Here is a 17,877-nt window from a genome sequence, read left to right as displayed (position 1 = left end):
CCACTGTGTTCCTCATGTGCAGAAAGCAGAAAGCCTCCGGGCCCTCTGCTTTCTGAACCTGATGTTGGACATCTGGAGTCTGCCGTCAGGATGCTGTGAGTTCTTAGTATCCCTCCAGGAACCATCCTTTCTGGGGAAGGCAGTTGTGATCCATGTCTGGGGCAGGTCGCTGGGGACCCTGACCAATACCAGGACAGCCAGGTTGTGAAGGTTCAAAGTGGTAGTGTGTGGGTGAAGCATTTAAGACTCATGGCCACTCTTAGAGGGGACACTGTATGGCTAGTTTCCAGAAAGAGACAAAGCCAACTCCCAAATGAGACTCGTGGAAACTCGGACATGGGGTAGATTATCCAGGAGCTGTTTGGGAGGAGGCTTAGATGGGGTGGCGTCCCCTTGAACAACACACACCTCTAGAAACCCCTTTTAGCATCACTTCTGTTCTCTCAAGCTCTCCCAGCAGGACTGGCCCCAAATCTCTTTCTTGCCCATTATTCTCTCCCCTTCCTGGCCCTGCATTGCATTTCCCAATTCCCCAATTCTCATCTTTTTCTCTTTTTTTGCTCTGTCTCCTCCAAGCCCATTCCTATTTAGATCAGTCCCCCCCAATCCCACTACCCCCCCCCCACCCCGCCTTCAGACTCCAACTCCACCATTTCCATCACCAGAAAAAGCAAACAAAAGAGCTTTCTCCCTGGGCAGGAGAGAGGAAAGCTGCAAAGGCACAGCTGCCAGCCTAGCTCCCCACATCCCCACCCTTGAGGGCCTGACCACAGGATGCAGACTTGCTGCCACGGCTCAGACACCCACCCCCCTCCACAGGCCTTGGTAATGAGTATAACCTTGTTATTTCCTTGTCTCCAACCATGCAGAATTCATGCTTTAAACCAAGGATGCTGCTTACTAAGCTTTGAGCAGAAACAAAAACCTGGAATAGTATGGTGTAGTCGTTAAATGTGCTGGGTCCATATCCCAGCTCCCCCACCTCCTCGCTGGGTGGCTTTGAGCAAGTCACATGATCTCCCTCCTGGAGGCTCAGTTGCACTATAGACGGGATCCGGAGAGTCTGTACTGCTGAGGGCTGTTCTTCAATGTGATGATACCGGGAAGAGCTTCGAACAGAACCCAGTGGAGTTAGCGGCCACCGCTAGGACCAGGGCAGGGGGCCCTGTGAAAACAGCCACCTGTCCGGACATCTGTGGGGCAGCCCTGCTCCGGAGAGCGCCTTAGTCTTCAGAAGACCCTTCCCTGCTCTGTTTGCTTAGCAAGCTCTGCTTGACCTTGTCCTCTTACACCTGAGTCCTCTCCCCTCCCCACTTCCAAGAGTCCTTGAGCTTCATTTCTCGGTCACGTGCTTGACCCAGACCTGCGCGCAGAGCTGTACAGGCAGTCTGCTGCCTCTGGGTTCCTGGCTGTGGTGGGGAGTTGGGAGCTGAAATTCAGCCCATATTCCATTCAGCTGAGCCCTGATGGGGGGCTGTGTCCCTTTTCCTTATTCACTGTTACAGTAAACTGCCCCTTCCCCTTCCTCTACATAGAGAACTTCTACTTGGCCTTCATGCCCAACGTTAATGTCACTTCCTCCAGGAAGCCTGCCTGGACTCTTCCAAATGGAATTAGTTTCGGCCCCCGGCCTGTGCTCCTGTAATTCTTCATGTGTCCCTCTGACACAGCAGTAGTGAACCCCCCTGGGGGTCTTGCAGAGCTGTGGAAGCAACAAACGACTCCACGAGGAACTGGGGCAAGGAACGGTTTATTCTCACAGCGGAGTTAAGGGTGAGGCCCAAGCCTTGGTAGCAGCAGAGGCAGCCCCCTCCCGGCCCCAGCCCTGTCCCTTCAGTGTGGCAGCTGCCCACGGTGGGTTGGGAGGCAGGGTGACAGCCTGGGGCCACAGAGCAGCAGTGGGGGCATTAGCAGCAGCGGCAGGTTACAGGGTGGGGGTCAGGGCATTGGTCAGGCTGGCTGACTCCCATACCCCCACAGATGGCGCCTGAGGAGGGCTGGGGTGGGGGTGGGGGAGGGCCGGATTGTGAGGTGGGGGGCATCCGGAGGGGTTCAGTCAGCTGTGAATATGCGGCTGGAAATGTCATCCAGGAGCCAGTCGACACCGAGCAGGAGGTTCTCGCCGGTGACGGCACTACAGCCCCGGATGCACCAATGGTGGCTGTGGATGGAGTCCAGTTCCAGGGCCTGGAGAGGCGGGGGTCGGGGAGGGAGAGAGCAGGGAGGGACCCCCGGTGACCACAGGCCCTGCCACCCACAGCCCCTTCCCCTCTCCTGGCCCAGGAGAAATCCGGGCCTCCCTCAAAGGCTCTCAGAAGTACCCCCCTGGCCCCTGGTGAAGACCCATCAGCCCCTCAGAGCCCCTGGGCCCTGTGTACACCCCCAGACCAGCACTACCCCTCAGTAACAGCACAGCACCTGCTGTGGCTCCAGGAGCACCTGCTAGGATCCAGGCCTTGTGCTCTGTGCCACACAAATGTCCTCCCATCCATTCCTTCCAAGTCCCAAGGAGCCACAGGGATTGTTGGCCATTTCATGGAGGAGAACACCTCAGAGAGGTCAAGCAACCTGCCTAAGGTCACACAGCTCGTAAGAGACAGAACCGAGATTCTAACCCCACTCTTTCTCATGCTGGTGCTCACGTTCTACAGTAGGAGGCAGGATACAATCTGGGGTCCCAAGGGCCAGCACGGAAACCCTGGCTCTGCATGACCTCGCTTCTCTAAACCTGCTTCGCCCTCTGCAGAAGGATTGTAATGGCTCCTCCTGCACGAGCCGGGGGTGAGGACTGAAGGGGTTCGCCCACGCCCAGATCTGGCACAGAATGAGGATTCACCACTGGGCCAGCCGCTGTTACCCTTTAGGGTAAGGTCTGCATGTCTGCCTTCCCCCAGCCTGGGGCGTAACAGCTCACTCTTGTTCATCGCTCCATCTGCAGTGTCCTGCATACGTCCTGCCCCAGAAGAGGAGCTAACACATGCTTTTTAAATAAGTTAACCAAGAAATGTAGGCCCCTTTTCCTCCATGGGCCTATGCAAAGGCCCACACTCACCTCACGGATGGCGTTAGAGGACAGTGCTCCAGGCAGGTCCTGCTTGTTGGCAAAGATGAGGAGGGTGGCTCCAGCCAGGCGCTGGGGGGAGAGAAATGGGGAGGGTGGGGAGTAGGGACTCAGAGGGCAGCCCCCCCTCTCCTCTGATCACCCAGAGCAGACGGGGTCAGAGAGCAACCTGGAAAATTAGGGTAATGCCTCAGGGTGGTTGGAGAGGCCCAAACAGGGTAATGAATGTGGATGTGCCTTGTGAGTCCAGCCATGTGTGGGGAGGGGGCAGGGAAGGAAGGAGCCCTAGGTGGGGGCCCAGCAGACACTTCTCGAAGGGGGTGATGGACAAGATAATGAGCCTTTTGTTCTAGATTGCTCTGTGATGACCTGAGCTGCCCAAAGAATGCAATCATCCCAAGGCCACGGGGTCTGCTGGGAGTGACCTTTCTGTCTTCCAAGGTCATGTAGCACTTCCACTGTTCACTACCCTTCTGGGCCTCTCTCTCTGCCTCTGCTTCCAGTTCCTTCCACGTGTGTTTCTGACTGGGAGTCCCTCCAGGTAGGTAGGTGAATCTGGGCGTGATAAAAGGCCTCGAGGTGCCAGGCCAGGGCTGAGCACGAACAGCCACGATCTCACTGGACCTGCCTGACACCCCCCGGAGGTGGCTAGTGCTAGACCAGGTGACCGCGCCCCTGTATGCCCAGAACGGTCCTGTTTATGTCTGTTGTCCCTGTATAATTAGGAACAAGTCCCTCTTTCTTCTTAAAAGTCTCCTGGTTTTCAATTAAATGCCAGTACAGTAACCTGGATCAAGTACTGGGGCAGAAAAAAGGGGCTTAATAGAAAAACTGGTGAAATCTAAGTAGAATCTACAGTCAAGACTAACTTGCCAATGTTAATTTCTTTGTTTTGACAAATGCAGGTTGTTATGTGCAATATTACCACTACGGGAAGCAGGGTGAACAGCAGACAGGGTATCTCTTCAAACTCCTTGCAACTTTTCTGTAAACCTAAAATTTTATTTAAAGAAAAGTGTATGGGGCCAGATAATGAGTTATATGATCCCCCTAATTCAAATGCCCATCTCAGAAATGAGGACATGAAGGTTCAGAGAGGCTAAGTGTCTTGCCTGTGGTCACACAGCAAAGAGTCCAACTCCTGAGCCAGGCTCCACTGCCTCTCAAAGCTTCACACACTGGCCTCGAGTCATCCTCCTTAAAGCCCCATTCAGGTGGAGAACCTGAACTCATGGCAGTGACATCAAAGGGACATGAACCCAGGTCTCAGTTCATAGCACGTCCTGCCCACAGCACTTTGGGGCTTCCTGGGACCAAGCATACAGGTGGTCTCTGTCTCCTAAAGGGTGCTCTGAGAAGAAAGAGACCCCACCCTAGGTGTTCCTCTGGGGTCATGGGCCCCTCAGGGAATCCGCTGAGGAAGGGGTTCGCGCATCCACGCCAGGGCACCGAGTCTTGGGGGCTGGATGGTACTGGAAGCCTGGCTTCCCAGGCTTGGCAGGTGCCCCGCCCACCTCCTCCACCAACAGGCTCTGGAGCTCCCGCCGGCAGTCCTGCATGCGTTGGCGGTCAGCGCTGTCCACCACCCAGATGAGGCCATCCGTGCTCTCGAAGTAGTTCCTCCAGTAGGACCGCAGGGACTTCTGGCCACCCACATCCCAGATGTTCAGCTTGAACCTGGGCAGGAAGGGGGGGTGGTGGCGCAAGGCTCAGCCAGGCCCCTCAACCATGCTCCCTGCCCCACTCCAGGGCCAGCCCTCCGCAGGGTCCCCGCTCACCCTCGGTGTTCCAAGGTCTTGATGTTGAAGCCCAGCGTCGGGGAGATGGTGTCAATGTCTTCCCCATTGAACTTCTTGAGGATGGTTGTTTTGCCAGCATTGTCCAGCCCACTGGGGCACGGCAGGTTAAGGAGAAGTCCCCAGGCCCTTGTTTTAGGGGAGGTGTTGCTTCCCACCACGTAGCATATTAGTTGAGCCCATGCCTGACACACACATTAATTGGCCCAGGATAAGTGGGAAAGGTTGGAGCATTTAAGACTTTCTCACCTCTGCCTAACCAAAGGCTGCTCAGGCTACTCCACAGTATTTAATGAATGCTTACTATGTGCTGGGCCCTCTTCCGGTGCTGGGGGTACCCCAGAGCCAAAGTCCCCACCCTGGGCAGCTCCTACTCCAGTATGGAGACAGAGGGCAAACAAATGAGAAACAAGGCACCGTCAGCTCATGGGGAGCATAAGAAATACAACTAAGGAGTTTTCAGAGAGGGCCACCGCAGGAGCCTTCTTTAGCTGGGGCCCCTCTAGACCTGAGGCCCAAACTGCAAGGAGCCAGCTTTCCAGAGGACTAGGGAAGAGCCTTCCATACAGAGAGAACGGCACGAGCAAGTTTCTGAAGGTAGTTACCTGCACCTGTTTCTAGACTGTTCCAAACCCTTTGCTGCTAAGTTGAGTGTGCAAACGAATGGGTGAGTTCAGCAGCTAGTGGAGCCCCACCCCCCCATCCCATCCTTCCAACACTTAAGAGGGCTGGCACCCAAGAGGGGGCCCAGGGGACTCAAACCAGTAGAATGACGGTGCGAAAAGCTGTCTGGAGGCCCAGCCTTCAGCCTTCGGCCCCCCCGAACCGCCTTCCTCCACCGGACCATTCCCATCAGCTGACAAGCTGGAGTCTCTCTCCCCACACCGGCTCTTGATCCCTCTTCCCTCTACTTACTCCTTGATTTCTTTCCCTTTATAGCAAATCTCCCCCAAATGCTGTCCATACTCACCCTTTCCCATTTCTGTCCCCCTGCTCTTTCTTGAACCCGTGAGACTTTTGCTCCCACTGCTTCCCTGAAACTGCTCTGGCCAAAGTCCCTGAAGACCTCACGTTGTTCTCCGGCTGGGCAGTCCCCAGCCCCCCCTCCTCCTCCCCATCTCCCACCTCCATTCTCTTGCCTGGTTCCCATTGCCCCAGCCTATAATCCAGGCATGCCTCAGTGCTCCTCTGTCCACATTCATCCCTCAGTGCTCTCACCCAGGATCATGACTTCAAATACCATCTTTATGCTCATGGCTTCCAAATGTACACATCCCACCCAGCTCCTCCCCTGGCGTCAGTCCCTCGATCCAGCTGCCCATCTGACACTTACACGGGAGTGCCACACCCTGAGTTCCCATCTTTCTGAACCTGCTCCCTATCCCTTCCCCATCTCAGCGAGTGGTTCTTCATTCTCTGAACTGCTCAGGCCAGAAACCTAGAAGTCGGACTTGACTTCACTCCCTGCTTACACCCGAGTCCAATCCAGTAGCAATGCCTGCAGGGCCTCCGGTCAAAATGTCCCCCAACACCCATCGCTTCACAGATTCCACTGGTCCAAGCCATCATGCTACAGAGCCTGTGGTGCAGCAAGCTCACACTTCAGCTCAGATCACACTCCCCCGGCACTTCTCATTTAAAGGAAAAGCCAAGAACCAAAAGGCCTTACACGAAGTGGCTCTTCTGTCCCCTCTGTCCTAATCTCCTTGCACACTCTCTCCAGCCACCAGGCCCTCCTCGACACACCAGCTGAGCGCCTCCTTCCAGACCTTCCATTTGTTGTTCCTTTTGCTTAAACAAATTTCCCCAGATAGCTACACGGTTCATCCCACATCTGTCTTTACTGTCATTTTCTCACTGTGGCCTTCGCTGACCTTGTTTAAACTGCATTCGTCTCCACGCATCTTAGACATTTTACCTATTTGCTTTGTCAACATCTTTCTCCCCACAGCATTACAGACCATCCCTGCCGTTAAGGATTTGTTTTACTGTTTTACCCCAGGCCCTACGACAGTGCCTAGCACAGGGTAGGCACTCAATAAATATTTAATCAGATGAGTGAATTCTCTGTGCCTTTCTCTGAGCTCTTTATAACAAACACGATGTGAATATTATAAAGTTATCTGCGCACTTCAGTGTCTTTTCTGCCGGGATTGGGGAGCTCCGGGTAAGACCCGCCCAGCTCTGGGATTTCAGATTCGCAACGGGGCCTGGAACGGTGGAGAGGGCGCGAGTGCAGGCGCCCGCTAACCGGACTCAGAAGGTCGGCGGGGCCCTCGGGCCTACAAACGTCGGGGTAGTGATGCGGGTGGTTACTGACCGGCCGTGCGGTCACAAAGACGAGATACTGCCCACACGGAAAAAACAAACCTCGCGGTCTACACCCACCTCGCTAGGAGCGCAGGGCGGGGCCCGCACACCCCCGGGTTTCCGACCTTGAGGGCGGGGCCGGGGCCTGGCACCCTCGGACGTGGGGGAGGAAGGTCAGAGCCAGGGGGGACAGGGGCCTCACGCTCGAGCCAGACCAACGGGTGGTGGCATCCGAGACGCCTCCGAGCCCCCCTCCCCCCCTACATAAGGACATGTGGCCCCGGCTGCTGCGCCTTTAGGCCCTCACCTTTGGCCTTGGGAAAGGAGCCCCCCCGCCCCGAGCCGGTGGTACGGCCTCCTCCCGGCCCCCCGCCGGGGCGTTTGGTAGGGCCCACGTGCGTGACGCACAATGGGCAGTTGGTGCGCGCCGGCCGCGCCCCCCGCGCCCGGTAGGGGGCGCCTGGCCCCGCCCGCCCGGCGAGGCTTCCCCCACTCCGCTACCCTCGCGGCTCCGGCGTCCGGGAGGATACAGCATGAGCAGTCGCAGCTCCCGCTCTTTCTGCTTCATCTTCTTCAGAATGGTCAGGAGCCCCATGGTCCCTGTAGCCCCCTCCCGGCCGCCGTTTCTTCCTAGTCCCGGGACTCCTCTCTCTGCTCCTATTGGCTATCACGCCCACCGACAGCGCAGTCTATTGGTCGGCCTCTCGTTTGGTCCCGCCCTCGCTCCCACGTGACCGCGAAGGCGCCGGGCAGTGCTGGTCCCTCTAGCGGCGCTGGGGGCTTCTGCGGGGCCGCCCGCGTTAACCCTTCGCTTCCCGAGGGCTTGGGGTACAAGGGCCCCGCCAGTCCTTCCTCCCCAGAAACCCAGGCTCGGCTGGGAACGGAAACCCGGGTTGTATCTTGGATGCATAGGAAGTAGGAGTTGTGACCCAGGAGTCGGAATTCAGAGCCCCACGGAGGTTGACAAGCTCGTTATTGGCCGCGTTCCCCGGAAACAAGGTCCAGATCTTGCCCGTCTTGGACCTCGGCATCATCCTCAACTTGCCAGTTAGCGGGCTTTTCCCTTCCTCCGTCTCCTGGGTTTGTCGAGGGTGGGCGGAGGATTCTACATCGCGGGCGAAAATGCCCCCTAGGGGCCGTTTCGAAATGTGCGGGGGCATTTTGGGGGTGTCCCAATTGCAAGGTACAGCCCCTGTCGTTTTGAAGGTGGGGAGCAGGCCCACGTGAAGCACTGTCCCGCCCAGGATGTCCGTGGTCTCTCCGTTGAGAAGCCCTTTCACATGATGCTTATACCGTGACTGGCATATAGTAGGTACTCAGTAAATAGTTGTTGAACGAATGAAATTGTTCAAGAGTTTGGTTCTTCACCTCGGCTCTCAAGTCCTGAAGACGGGAAGAAAACGAGGATAGGGAGTAGGCAAATTGTAAACTCAAGAGTGGGGAGCTAAGCTTGTGGTCTTAGGCTGAGCCCTTCCCCCAGCCCACTGCAGGGAAAATGCGAGTAGAAGGCTCTCTGTTGCTTGGGAAAGAACAGTTCCACCGGAGCTGAAGATAGCGGCTGATTTCTGGAATTGTTTATAAAGCACTCCACGTTTTCCACTTCATCCACCTGGCAACCTTTTTGTTTCCTTATTGTACATGTGAGAGTGACCTCGGGAGAATCTAGAAGGAGCTTGGGCAGCAGGGAAACTCAGGTCCGGTTGACAGGAAGATGCCCCGTTTTTTCAGGGGCTCTCCATAGTGTTGGCCTAGAGAGGGGGAAGTCTGGAGCAATCCCGAGCTTAGGGTGAGAAGAAGGTTGTGGACAGATGCGGGCTGGACAGAACAGGGTGCCTGGGGGAGTGCCCTCAGTCAGTACTGTGTACCCTCCACCAGGCACACAAAAGGGGAGACAGCAGCCTAACTCTTATCCAAAGGCTTTGAGACACAACTAAGATCACAAGATGCCTACCGCTCTGCCTCCGAGAGTCTATGCTCCAGAAATTCCAGCACCAACGAGTGAACAGTTACGATAAGGAAGTTCACCGTGACAGGGTTTGGAACAACAAGAAACGGGGTTGAAAATGCCTCCAGTGGGGAATCAGTTACCTAAGCTGGGGTACTGGTGTGGTAGATCCCATGAAGCTTTTGAGAAGGGTGAGATGGAGCAGATGTCATGACACGTTAAGTGAAAAATCCATTTTCAATCCTATTTTAATTTAAAAAATAACACTAATAACAATGACTCACAAAACAGTGTTTTCTTATGGGGTGCAGCCCATTAAGCAGAATGAGAAACTACTTTAGGGTCACAAATTCGTTGAACCATAGGAAATCACTCAGATCTGACTGTTTTGACTACAAAGATGTCAGTTTTGTATGGTTCAACCCGACAGCATTAGCAAAAAAATTATGTGGGGGGGCACCTGGGTGGCTCAATGGGTTAAAGCCTCTGCCTTCAGCTCGGGTCATGGTCTCAGGATTCTGGGATCGAGCCCGGTGTCAGGCTCTCTGCTCAGCTGGGAGCCTGCTTCCTGCTCTCTCTCTCTCTGCCTGCTTCTCTGCCTACTTGTGATCTGTGTCTGTCAAATAAATAAATAAAATCTTTAAAAAAAAATTACGTGGAATGAACCGACTAGACCATATCGCTGCCTTTGCCCATGGAGTAAAGGTAAGTCACATTTGTTGAAAAATCCGGATATTTATATGTACGTGAGAGTACGTACATCTCTTTGAGTGAGAGTCCTAGTCATGGAAGTTTGAAAATCACTGCCATTCAACTGTTAACTCTCGAGTGGGTTTGAGGGAAACTTAAAAATTACCTTAAGGGGCGCCTGGGTGGCTCAGTGGATTAAAGCCTCTGCCTTTGGCTCAGGTCATGGTCCCAGGGCTCTCTGCTCAGTGGGGAACCTGCTTCCCCCCTCTCTCTCTGCCTGCCTCTCTGCCTACTTGTGATCTGTCTGTCAAATAAATAAATAAATCTTAAAAAAAAAAAATTACCTTAAGCACACCTGGATTGATTTACTTTATGACCACCTCTAGTATCCAAACCCTTGTTTAAATGTCAGGATCAAAGCCCTGCTCTGTGCAAGCTGTTGTAGCTTCTCACAGGCCACAGGGTAGGATTATAATGAATAGCAATTAAAAAAGCAAAAAAAAAAAAAAAAAAAACACACACACACACACACAAAACAGGCGCCTGGATGGCTCAGTGGGTTAAACCTCTGCCTTTGACTCAGGTCATGATCCCAGGGTGCTGGGATCAAGCCCATCAGGTGCTCTGCTCAGCAGGGAGCCTGCTCCACCCACCCCACCCCACCTCCCCAGCCTGCCTGTTGCTCTGCCTACTTGTGATCTCTCTTTCTGTCAAATAAATAAATCTTTAAAAACAAAAACCTGAAGGCTCTGTGAAATAGTGGTCCAGGATGTAACTGTATTTAACTTTTTTTTTTTTTTAAGATTTTTCTTAAAAAAAAAAAGAAAGATTTTACTTTTATTTATTTTTTTGAGAGCGAGAGAGAGAGCGAGCAGGAGAGGGGAGAGGTCAGAGGAAGAAACAGATTTCCCGCTGAGCAGAGAGCCCGATGCAGGACTCCATCCCCAGACCCTGGGATCATGACCTGAGCCAAAGGCAGATGCTTAACCCACTGAGCCACCCAGGCAGTCCTATATTTAACTTTTGAATAATAATTGCCTAGGGAGGCACCTGGGAGGCTCAGTGGGTTAAGCATTGCATTCTTGGTTTGGGTTCCTGTCCCGATCTCAGCATGGAGTCTGCTTGAGATTCTGCACAAGCACACTCACTCGTGCTCTCTCTCTGGAATAAATAATAAATCTTAGAAAAATAACAATCACCTGTAGCTAGAGATCTAGACGGGAGGGTAGAGAGGAGGGGCAGAGCGGGTTTTAAAGACAAGGTCAGGAGCCTCAAGAATGACAGGTGGTATTTTTATTTGCCTGATCGAAAGGAAGAAAGGGTGTTCTTAAGAAAGTCAAATCTTTAGGGAATACCTTTGGAAGAAAATTGGAAAGATCTATATAGCTGTCGCTATATATAAAACTGTGAATATATATATATTCACAAGAGAGAATCGGGAAACTGAAATACCAAATCTTAACAACTGTGAAACCTGCTGTTGGAGGGAGAGTTTCTTGAGGCCCAGTAAATGGATTAGAACTTGAGGATGGAGCTCTAGATGCCTTTTAAAAAGGCACACGTGTTTACCCAATGTCTGGGGAGGAAATTTTTGGTATTATTTTAATTGTAAGAGGTGCACCCTTTCTGAGTCGGCAATACATTTCGTGTATCACCTTTAGAATCATAAAAGAAAAGTAACAGAACTCTTTTTATCCTGGAACAACAGCAAGCCGGGGGAAAAGATCCTGCCTTACTTAAATTGCTAGTCATGAAGCACTGGCCAGAGCTGTACCTAAGTATTTTATTTATTTATTTGTGTATATAAGTATTTATTTTTAAGCTTGCCCTCGATGAATTTTCTATAATGAAGTATAACGTTCATGGACGTTGTTTAAAGCTATAGTTTTGATAAGAGAAAGCCTATTTTTTTTCCCCTGGTGAGAGTCATCTTTGAGCCCAGGCGAATGACAGAAGCATCAACTATCACTTGGTGGCAGCATACCCAAGTGTAGGTCTTGTCCTACTAATCAGTAAACAGAGAGCTGGAAGGCGGAGTGCGTGCGCTGGAATGGCCGTGGCCTTCAGACCACAGTTCTGCTCTGGCCCGTTCTAGGACTCTCACCCCTGATCTTTCTGTAAACCGCAAGCACCGAGGAAAGGCGCTGTCCCCGGTGGGTGTGTACGAACGTGCCGGCCCCGGCCGAATAAATCCTCACAGGGCAAGCAGGAGTGTCCAAGCCTCCTCACTCCTGGCCTCAGCCCAGCTGCCTCACTCCAACTTACAGATGACAAAACAAAGTCTTCACGCACACCTCCGTCCAAGGGCACATGACATCTTTAGGCTTTTCCAGAACCTTTAGAGTGGGGGAAGGTCTTGAGAGCCTGAGCTCTTCCAACAAACACGTCCACGTGTGCCTGTGGGGTCCTCGAGAGCTATACTGTGCCCAGGCTTCTCGTGGCCACGGCGCCTGGCGGGGTGAACGGACTGGTGGGGTGCGTGGTAGCTATGCCTTCCCTCGGCAACCTGAGAGGCAAAATGATTGACCTCGGTCACCGCCTAAGGTCTACAGCATGATGGTTTGACCTGGTGAAATGGTTGCTGTGATAGGTTTAGCTTCTCATGTAAATACAATAAAGAAAAGAAAAAGAAAAAGGAGAAGAAATTCTCCTTACGATGATAACTCTTAGGATTTATTCTCGTAACTTCCCTATACCTCTCGAGGCACTGTTGGCTCTGGGCCTGGGGGGTCTCACCTCCCGTCGTCGTCCCCAGTACTTCGTTATCTTGCAACTAGAAGCTGGTGTGTTCGGACCACCTTGCTCGATCTGCCCCTCCTGGATTATCCATCTCTGGTGTTGGATAGGGATCTTTTTAATACTTTTTTAAAAAGATTTTATTTATTTGAGAGAGAGAGAGAGACAGAGCATGAGCCAGAGGGTGGGGATGTGGAAGACAGAGGGGAAGGCCACGCAGACTCCCCACCAAGCAGAAAGCCCGACTCGGGGCTCCATCCCAGGAAGACCAGGTGGGCAGTCTCCAGAGACTTCTGACCTTGACTTACGGCCAAGCTGCCTTGCCAAAGTTCTTGACCCCCTTGGTACAGTACTTGGGATGGGTCAGCCAATACACGTGCTCTCTTGTCTCTTGCTTGGGGGACACTGGCCACGCTGAGCTGGGCTCATATATCCCACCGCACTAAGCCTCTCCAGACTCTGGCTTGTGACCCTGCCTGGCCGCCTCCCCTCACCCCCCACCATTAGCCTCCAAACAAGGCCCAGAGCTCTTATGGGAACCAACACCAAAGACAACATGAGGGAATGCCATTTGGGGAGTGGAGAGGCTCCCTCAAAGGCCAAGGTGACAGTCCCTCCTCTCGGTGTCTAGGATCTAAGCAGGGTTCCCAGCCTGGGCTTCTCTGCCGTCTGCAGCAGACAGTGGAGATGGGACAAGGGAGAGCTGGCCAGGGACTCTGGGGAAAGAGGGAATTTGCTGGTGACTTCCTTCCTTCTTTCCTACCTGATTTTATTTTCATCTATTTTGAGAGAGAGAGTGTGGGCAGGGGGAGGGGCAGAGAGGAAGAGAGGGAGACAGAGCATCTCAAGCAGACTTCACAACCGGAGCGCAGAGCCGGACGTGGGGCTTGATCCCATGGCCCTAAGATCATGACCTGAGCCAAAATCAAGTGTCGGACACTTAACCCACAGAGCCACCCAGGCACCCCTGGTGACTGCTTTCCATCCATGGTTTCCATCATCATGACAGCTCTGGCCAGGGTATTATCCCCATTTTACAGACAAGGAAATGGAGGCCCAGAGAAACCACAGGCCATGTTTAAGGTCACACAGCTGGAAGTGACAGAGCAGGCATTTGAACCATAGCCTGTGTGGGACTTGGGCCACCTGAAGAATCCAGGAGCTGCTGTCCCCCAGGTCACATCCTGCAAAGCCCTGGGAAGGTTTGCTGACCCCAGTACTCACTTGTTGATTATTTATACTCCCTGCCCACTCCCAAAGTTTGAGTCCGCTTGCTGGAAAGATGTGTATGTTCAAGGAACAGAGAATCAGAAGCACAAAGCTTGGGGGCAGCAGGGGGCCCGGCAGGATGAGGGCTGGGCACCTGCCCCAGCTTCCACTAACCACTGAGCAGTGACGGGGTCACTGAGCCCTGGTGAAGTCATCCAGTTCCTGGGAAGCCCGGCTATATGCAGATGGCAGCTGGGATGGGTGTTCACAGGGTGCCCTGCTGAAGTGAAAGTCCTCTCTTCCCTCCGCCCTGGGGAGTCCCCACGATGTTGCTGCCCTAGTCCCAGCCCAGCATTCGGTTCATCTGGAATCTTCTACTCAGCAAGCCACCACTTTTCCACCCCGAGTCCCTGTGAAGCAATGGAAAGAGGGGGTGCAGGGTTGATGTCAGAGATGGGAGGCATGGAGTCCATCCCACCTAGGGATGTGACTCCGCCAAGGGATGAACGGCTAGCGGCAGCCTCTGCGTATCTGAATCTGAGCCAAGATGGTGGCGTCAGCCCAGTATCCGTTTCCCCTTCTTCTGCCAACAGCCCTGTGGGGGTTGCCCTTCCCTCACCCCTCATCCCTTGGGTTAAGACAGGGATGACCCCTTCTCCTGGACTCCAGGATGGGCCTGGGACCCCAGCCTTGCCTATCTTACCTTACCACCTGGCCACAGTGACTGACGTCAGGAATAACCACATGACTTAAGCCAAACCAAGTCCTGGCCCTTTGTGGAAACATGTGGGAGAGTGGCTGAGGGTGGAGGCAAGCGCTACCCCCCACCCCATCTTACTAGACGAGCGAGGGTGAGACATTGGCTCCTGATGATGTTGTCTGGGCTTCATGATCCAGCTGTGCCTGAAGCTGGTATCTCTAGACATGTCAGTAACGTAAGCTGGAGTTAGATCACTTAGAAAACTAAGAACCAGAGAATTCTAATTTCCCACCTTTTATTAATACTCCTTTATAAGCATGAGAACTTTTGAACAATTGATTTCAAGTTTTTTTTTTTTTTTGAAGATTTTATTTACTTATTTGACAGAGAGAGATCACAAATAGGCAGAGAGGCAGGCAGAGGGCCGAGGGGAAGCAGGTTTCCTGCTCAGCAGAGAGCCCGACTCAGGGCTTGATCCCAGGACCCTGAGATCATGACCTGAGCCGAAGGCAGACACTTAACCAACTGAGCCACCCAGGCACCCCTCCACCATTTTTTTTCTTAAAATACATAATAATAATGAAATAAAATACAAGCCTTTGGTTATGTGAACAAAAATTTATCAGATATTTATTGAATACCTTTGTTAAAAGTTTTACTGATGTGTATGTGACTCTCTGTGTGCCAGGCACTGTACTAAGCCCTTTCCATATGAGTTCATCAAATCCCTTTTTTATCATGCCCATTTTACGAAAGAGGCATGAAGAGTTAAGTGACTTACCCGAGATCAAGTTCCATGTCCCAGGGGCACCTGGGTGGCTCAGTGGGTTAAAGCCTCTGCCTTCTGCTCGGGTCATGATCCCAGGGTCCTGGGATCAAGCCCCGCATTGGGGTCTCTGCTTAGCAGGGAGTCTGCTTCCTCCTCTCTCTCTCTCTCTGCCTGCCTCTCTGCCTACTTGTGATCTCTATATGTCAAATAAATAAATAAAATCTTATAAAAAAAATGTCCAGGTGCCAGAATGGAGCCTACCTGTCCTTCGATGTCCTTGCTGAAGAGTTTCTTCTTTGGAAGACCTCTGATCTCCCCAGAAGGAAGTGTCCTCTGTTGCTGTGGACTCCCCACCCCTCCCTGCCAGCTGATGTGCTGGGTGTGTGGCTCCTGTCCTGGGCCGAGTGTGAACCGGTGTGGCCGAGGCTTCACTCCCAGGCAGGCCCATCCACAGTTGCAAGTGGGAAGCCAGTAGCCAGTCTCGGCTCCATCCGCAACCACTTGGCCTCTTTCTCTGCTCTGCAAAGAAGACCAGGCCTCAAGTGAGGGGTGCACACGGTGGGGGAGACCTAGCCAGAGGCTCCTCATTCCTGGATAACTAGAGACCTCCAGCATCCCTCCAAGCCTGTAAGGTGTGGGAAGGAACTGGGCAGGGCATCTCTCAAACCAGCTGGGGGACTCTATCTTCTTTGTGCCTCTGTTTCCTCACTGGTAAAATGAGGAGGCTGGCTAAGGAGAGACCCCCAGGAACCCAAAGCAGGTCCTATGGGAATGACTTCTTGTCCAGGAAGCTTCTGGGGTTTCTGACAAGCTGTCGGCAGGACTTCCATTCGTTCATTCATCTGTTGAACACCCCCTATGTGGAGGCATTGTCTGAGGCCCTGGGGATACTTCAGAGACTAAGACAGGAAAGAACCATTGCCCAAGGTCTCACTCTGTAGCTCTAGTCTGGGGAGGCTTCCAAGCCTCCCACTGTGGGAGCCTCAGGCTTTGACCTAGAGGATCAAGCCCTTCCAACCTGGCTGTGGACGGGGACTCAAGCCTCGGAGGAGAGGCGTGTCCTGCCTCCAGCTCTGTCCCCTCCTCCCAGGCCACCTGACCTCTCCAGGCATTAGTGTCTTCCCCTTCTAAGTGAGAAGTTGCCCTGGGGGACCCTGAAGCCTGTGCAGCCAGTCTGGGGGAAGCCAGGCACAGCCATTCATGGTTAAACATTACCCATTCTGTGTCCCTCATCCCTGCCACACCTCAGGGAGGGCCAGCCATAAACGCTGCCTCCTTCAGACTTCCTCCAGGGCTGTGGCCTCTGGAGAGGGGCCACAGGCACACTCAGGGACTGTCTCCCTTCCTCCCAGGACTAGGGTCTGCAGAGGGAAAGACTGGGGATCCGAGTCTGGAGCTGGGGGCTGAGTTGGGGAACAATGGGGCCCTAGCCACTGCCCCCTGACCCACAGATATTTTTTCTTGGTTACATTATGTGTGTGGCTTCCCCAGATCCTTCCCTTTGGAGCTCATGCACTGGCTTACTGAGCCCATAGGGGCCTGCCTTGGGCACGATGACCTGGCCCTCTTGGTTTCTGGAACAAAAATCATCCAGAGACATCAAGGCAGCCTCCCTGCAGGAGGTGCCCCACTTCAGCCTCTGCTCGAAGGCCCCTTTCAAGGACGGAGGCCAAATTAGGAGGCTTCGTTAATCCTGCGTTCCCACCAGTCTCGCCAATGGGAATGGATTCTAGTGGGAGAGCACTTTGCAATATGCAGAGAGCTTTCTTCTCAGCTCATTCTTTTCCATCTTCAAAGCAACTTTGTAAACTAGGTTTGATCTCATTGTCGTCTGCAGCGTGCAGATACAACACTGACGCTGCAGGTCACCGACCTTCGAGTTCCTAATATCAGAGCAGAGTCTGAATCTAAAGCCCAGGCTGGTTTGGTGCCGGATTCTAGGCAGAGCCTACTTGTGATCTCTGTCTGTCAAATAAATAAATAAAATCTTAAAAAAAAAGATTTTATTTATTTATTTGTCAGAAAGAGAGAGAGCACAAGCAGGCAGAGTGGCAGGCAGAGGCAGAGAGAGAGGCAGGCTCCCCGCTGAGCAAGGAGCCAGATGCGGGGCTCAATCCCAGGACCCCGGGATCATGACCTGAGCTGAAGGCAGAGGTCTGAAACCACTGAGCCACCCAGGCTAAAACCACTGAGCCACCCAGGCATCCCTCACATGCACATTTTAATACCTTTTTTTTTTTTTTTTAAGATTTTATTTATTTATTTGACAGAGAGAGAGAGATCACAAGTAGGCAGAGAGGCAGGCGCGGGGGGGGGGGCCGCGGGGACACAGGCTCCCTGCTGAGCAGAGAGCCTGACGCGGAACTCGATCCCAGGATCCTGAGATCATGACCTGAGCTGAAGGCAGAGGCTTAACCCACTGAGCCATCCAGGCGCCCCACATTTTTATACTTTTATTACAAATTCGCGTACCCATATGATTACACCTTACAGAGCTGGTGTTGTTCGGACCTTGCTGCAGCTTGTGATTTTCAACCAGCTGGACACGATGGACTAGCAGGCACACGATGCTCACTCAGTGCAGCTCCGAACCGGCCACAGCTCGTGGCTGCAAATACTTGTTGAACTCTTCCTCTGTACCAAGCACAGTGACAGGTGCCT

At 53.1% G+C, this 17,877-nt stretch overlaps 1 protein-coding gene across 1 annotated transcript; it reads right to left on the bottom strand.

The window, feature by feature from the left end:
- Window positions 1-1,734: 1,734 nt before the first annotated feature.
- On the bottom strand, window positions 1,735-7,882 carry ARL2 (ARF like GTPase 2). The gene is made up of 5 exons (XM_082748406.1): window positions 7,698-7,882; window positions 4,840-4,950; window positions 4,576-4,738; window positions 3,053-3,133; window positions 1,735-2,187 (listed from the first exon to the last, which is right to left on the bottom strand). The coding sequence occupies exons 1-5, from the start codon at window positions 7,760-7,762 to the stop codon at window positions 2,053-2,055; spliced, it is 555 nt and encodes a 184-aa protein (XP_082604532.1). The 5' UTR covers window positions 7,763-7,882; the 3' UTR covers window positions 1,735-2,052.
- Between the last annotated feature and the right edge of the window lie 9,995 nt (window positions 7,883-17,877).

This window comes from Mustela nivalis (genome assembly GCF_964662115.1).
Source record: "Mustela nivalis genome assembly, chromosome: 9".
In the NCBI taxonomy this organism is placed as follows: domain Eukaryota; kingdom Metazoa; phylum Chordata; class Mammalia; order Carnivora; family Mustelidae; genus Mustela; species Mustela nivalis.
Note: the sequence above shows the minus strand (reverse complement) of the source record. Positions and strands in the feature narration are given on the sequence as shown.

Bases quoted from the DNA above. Each gene is read 5' to 3' on its own strand.
- ARL2 (XM_082748406.1), bottom strand. From the start codon at position 7,762: ATGGGGCTCCTGACCATTCTGAAGAAGATGAAGCAGAAAGAGCGGGAG. The intron at 4,951-7,697 runs GTATCCTCCCGG...GCCGTGCCCCAG, and splicing joins GAGCTGCGACTGCTCATGCT to TGGGCTGGACAATGCTGGCA. The intron at 3,134-4,575 runs GTGGGCGGGGCA...CTCTCCCCCCAG, and splicing joins AGAGCCTGTTGGTGGAGGAG to CGCCTGGCTGGAGCCACCCT.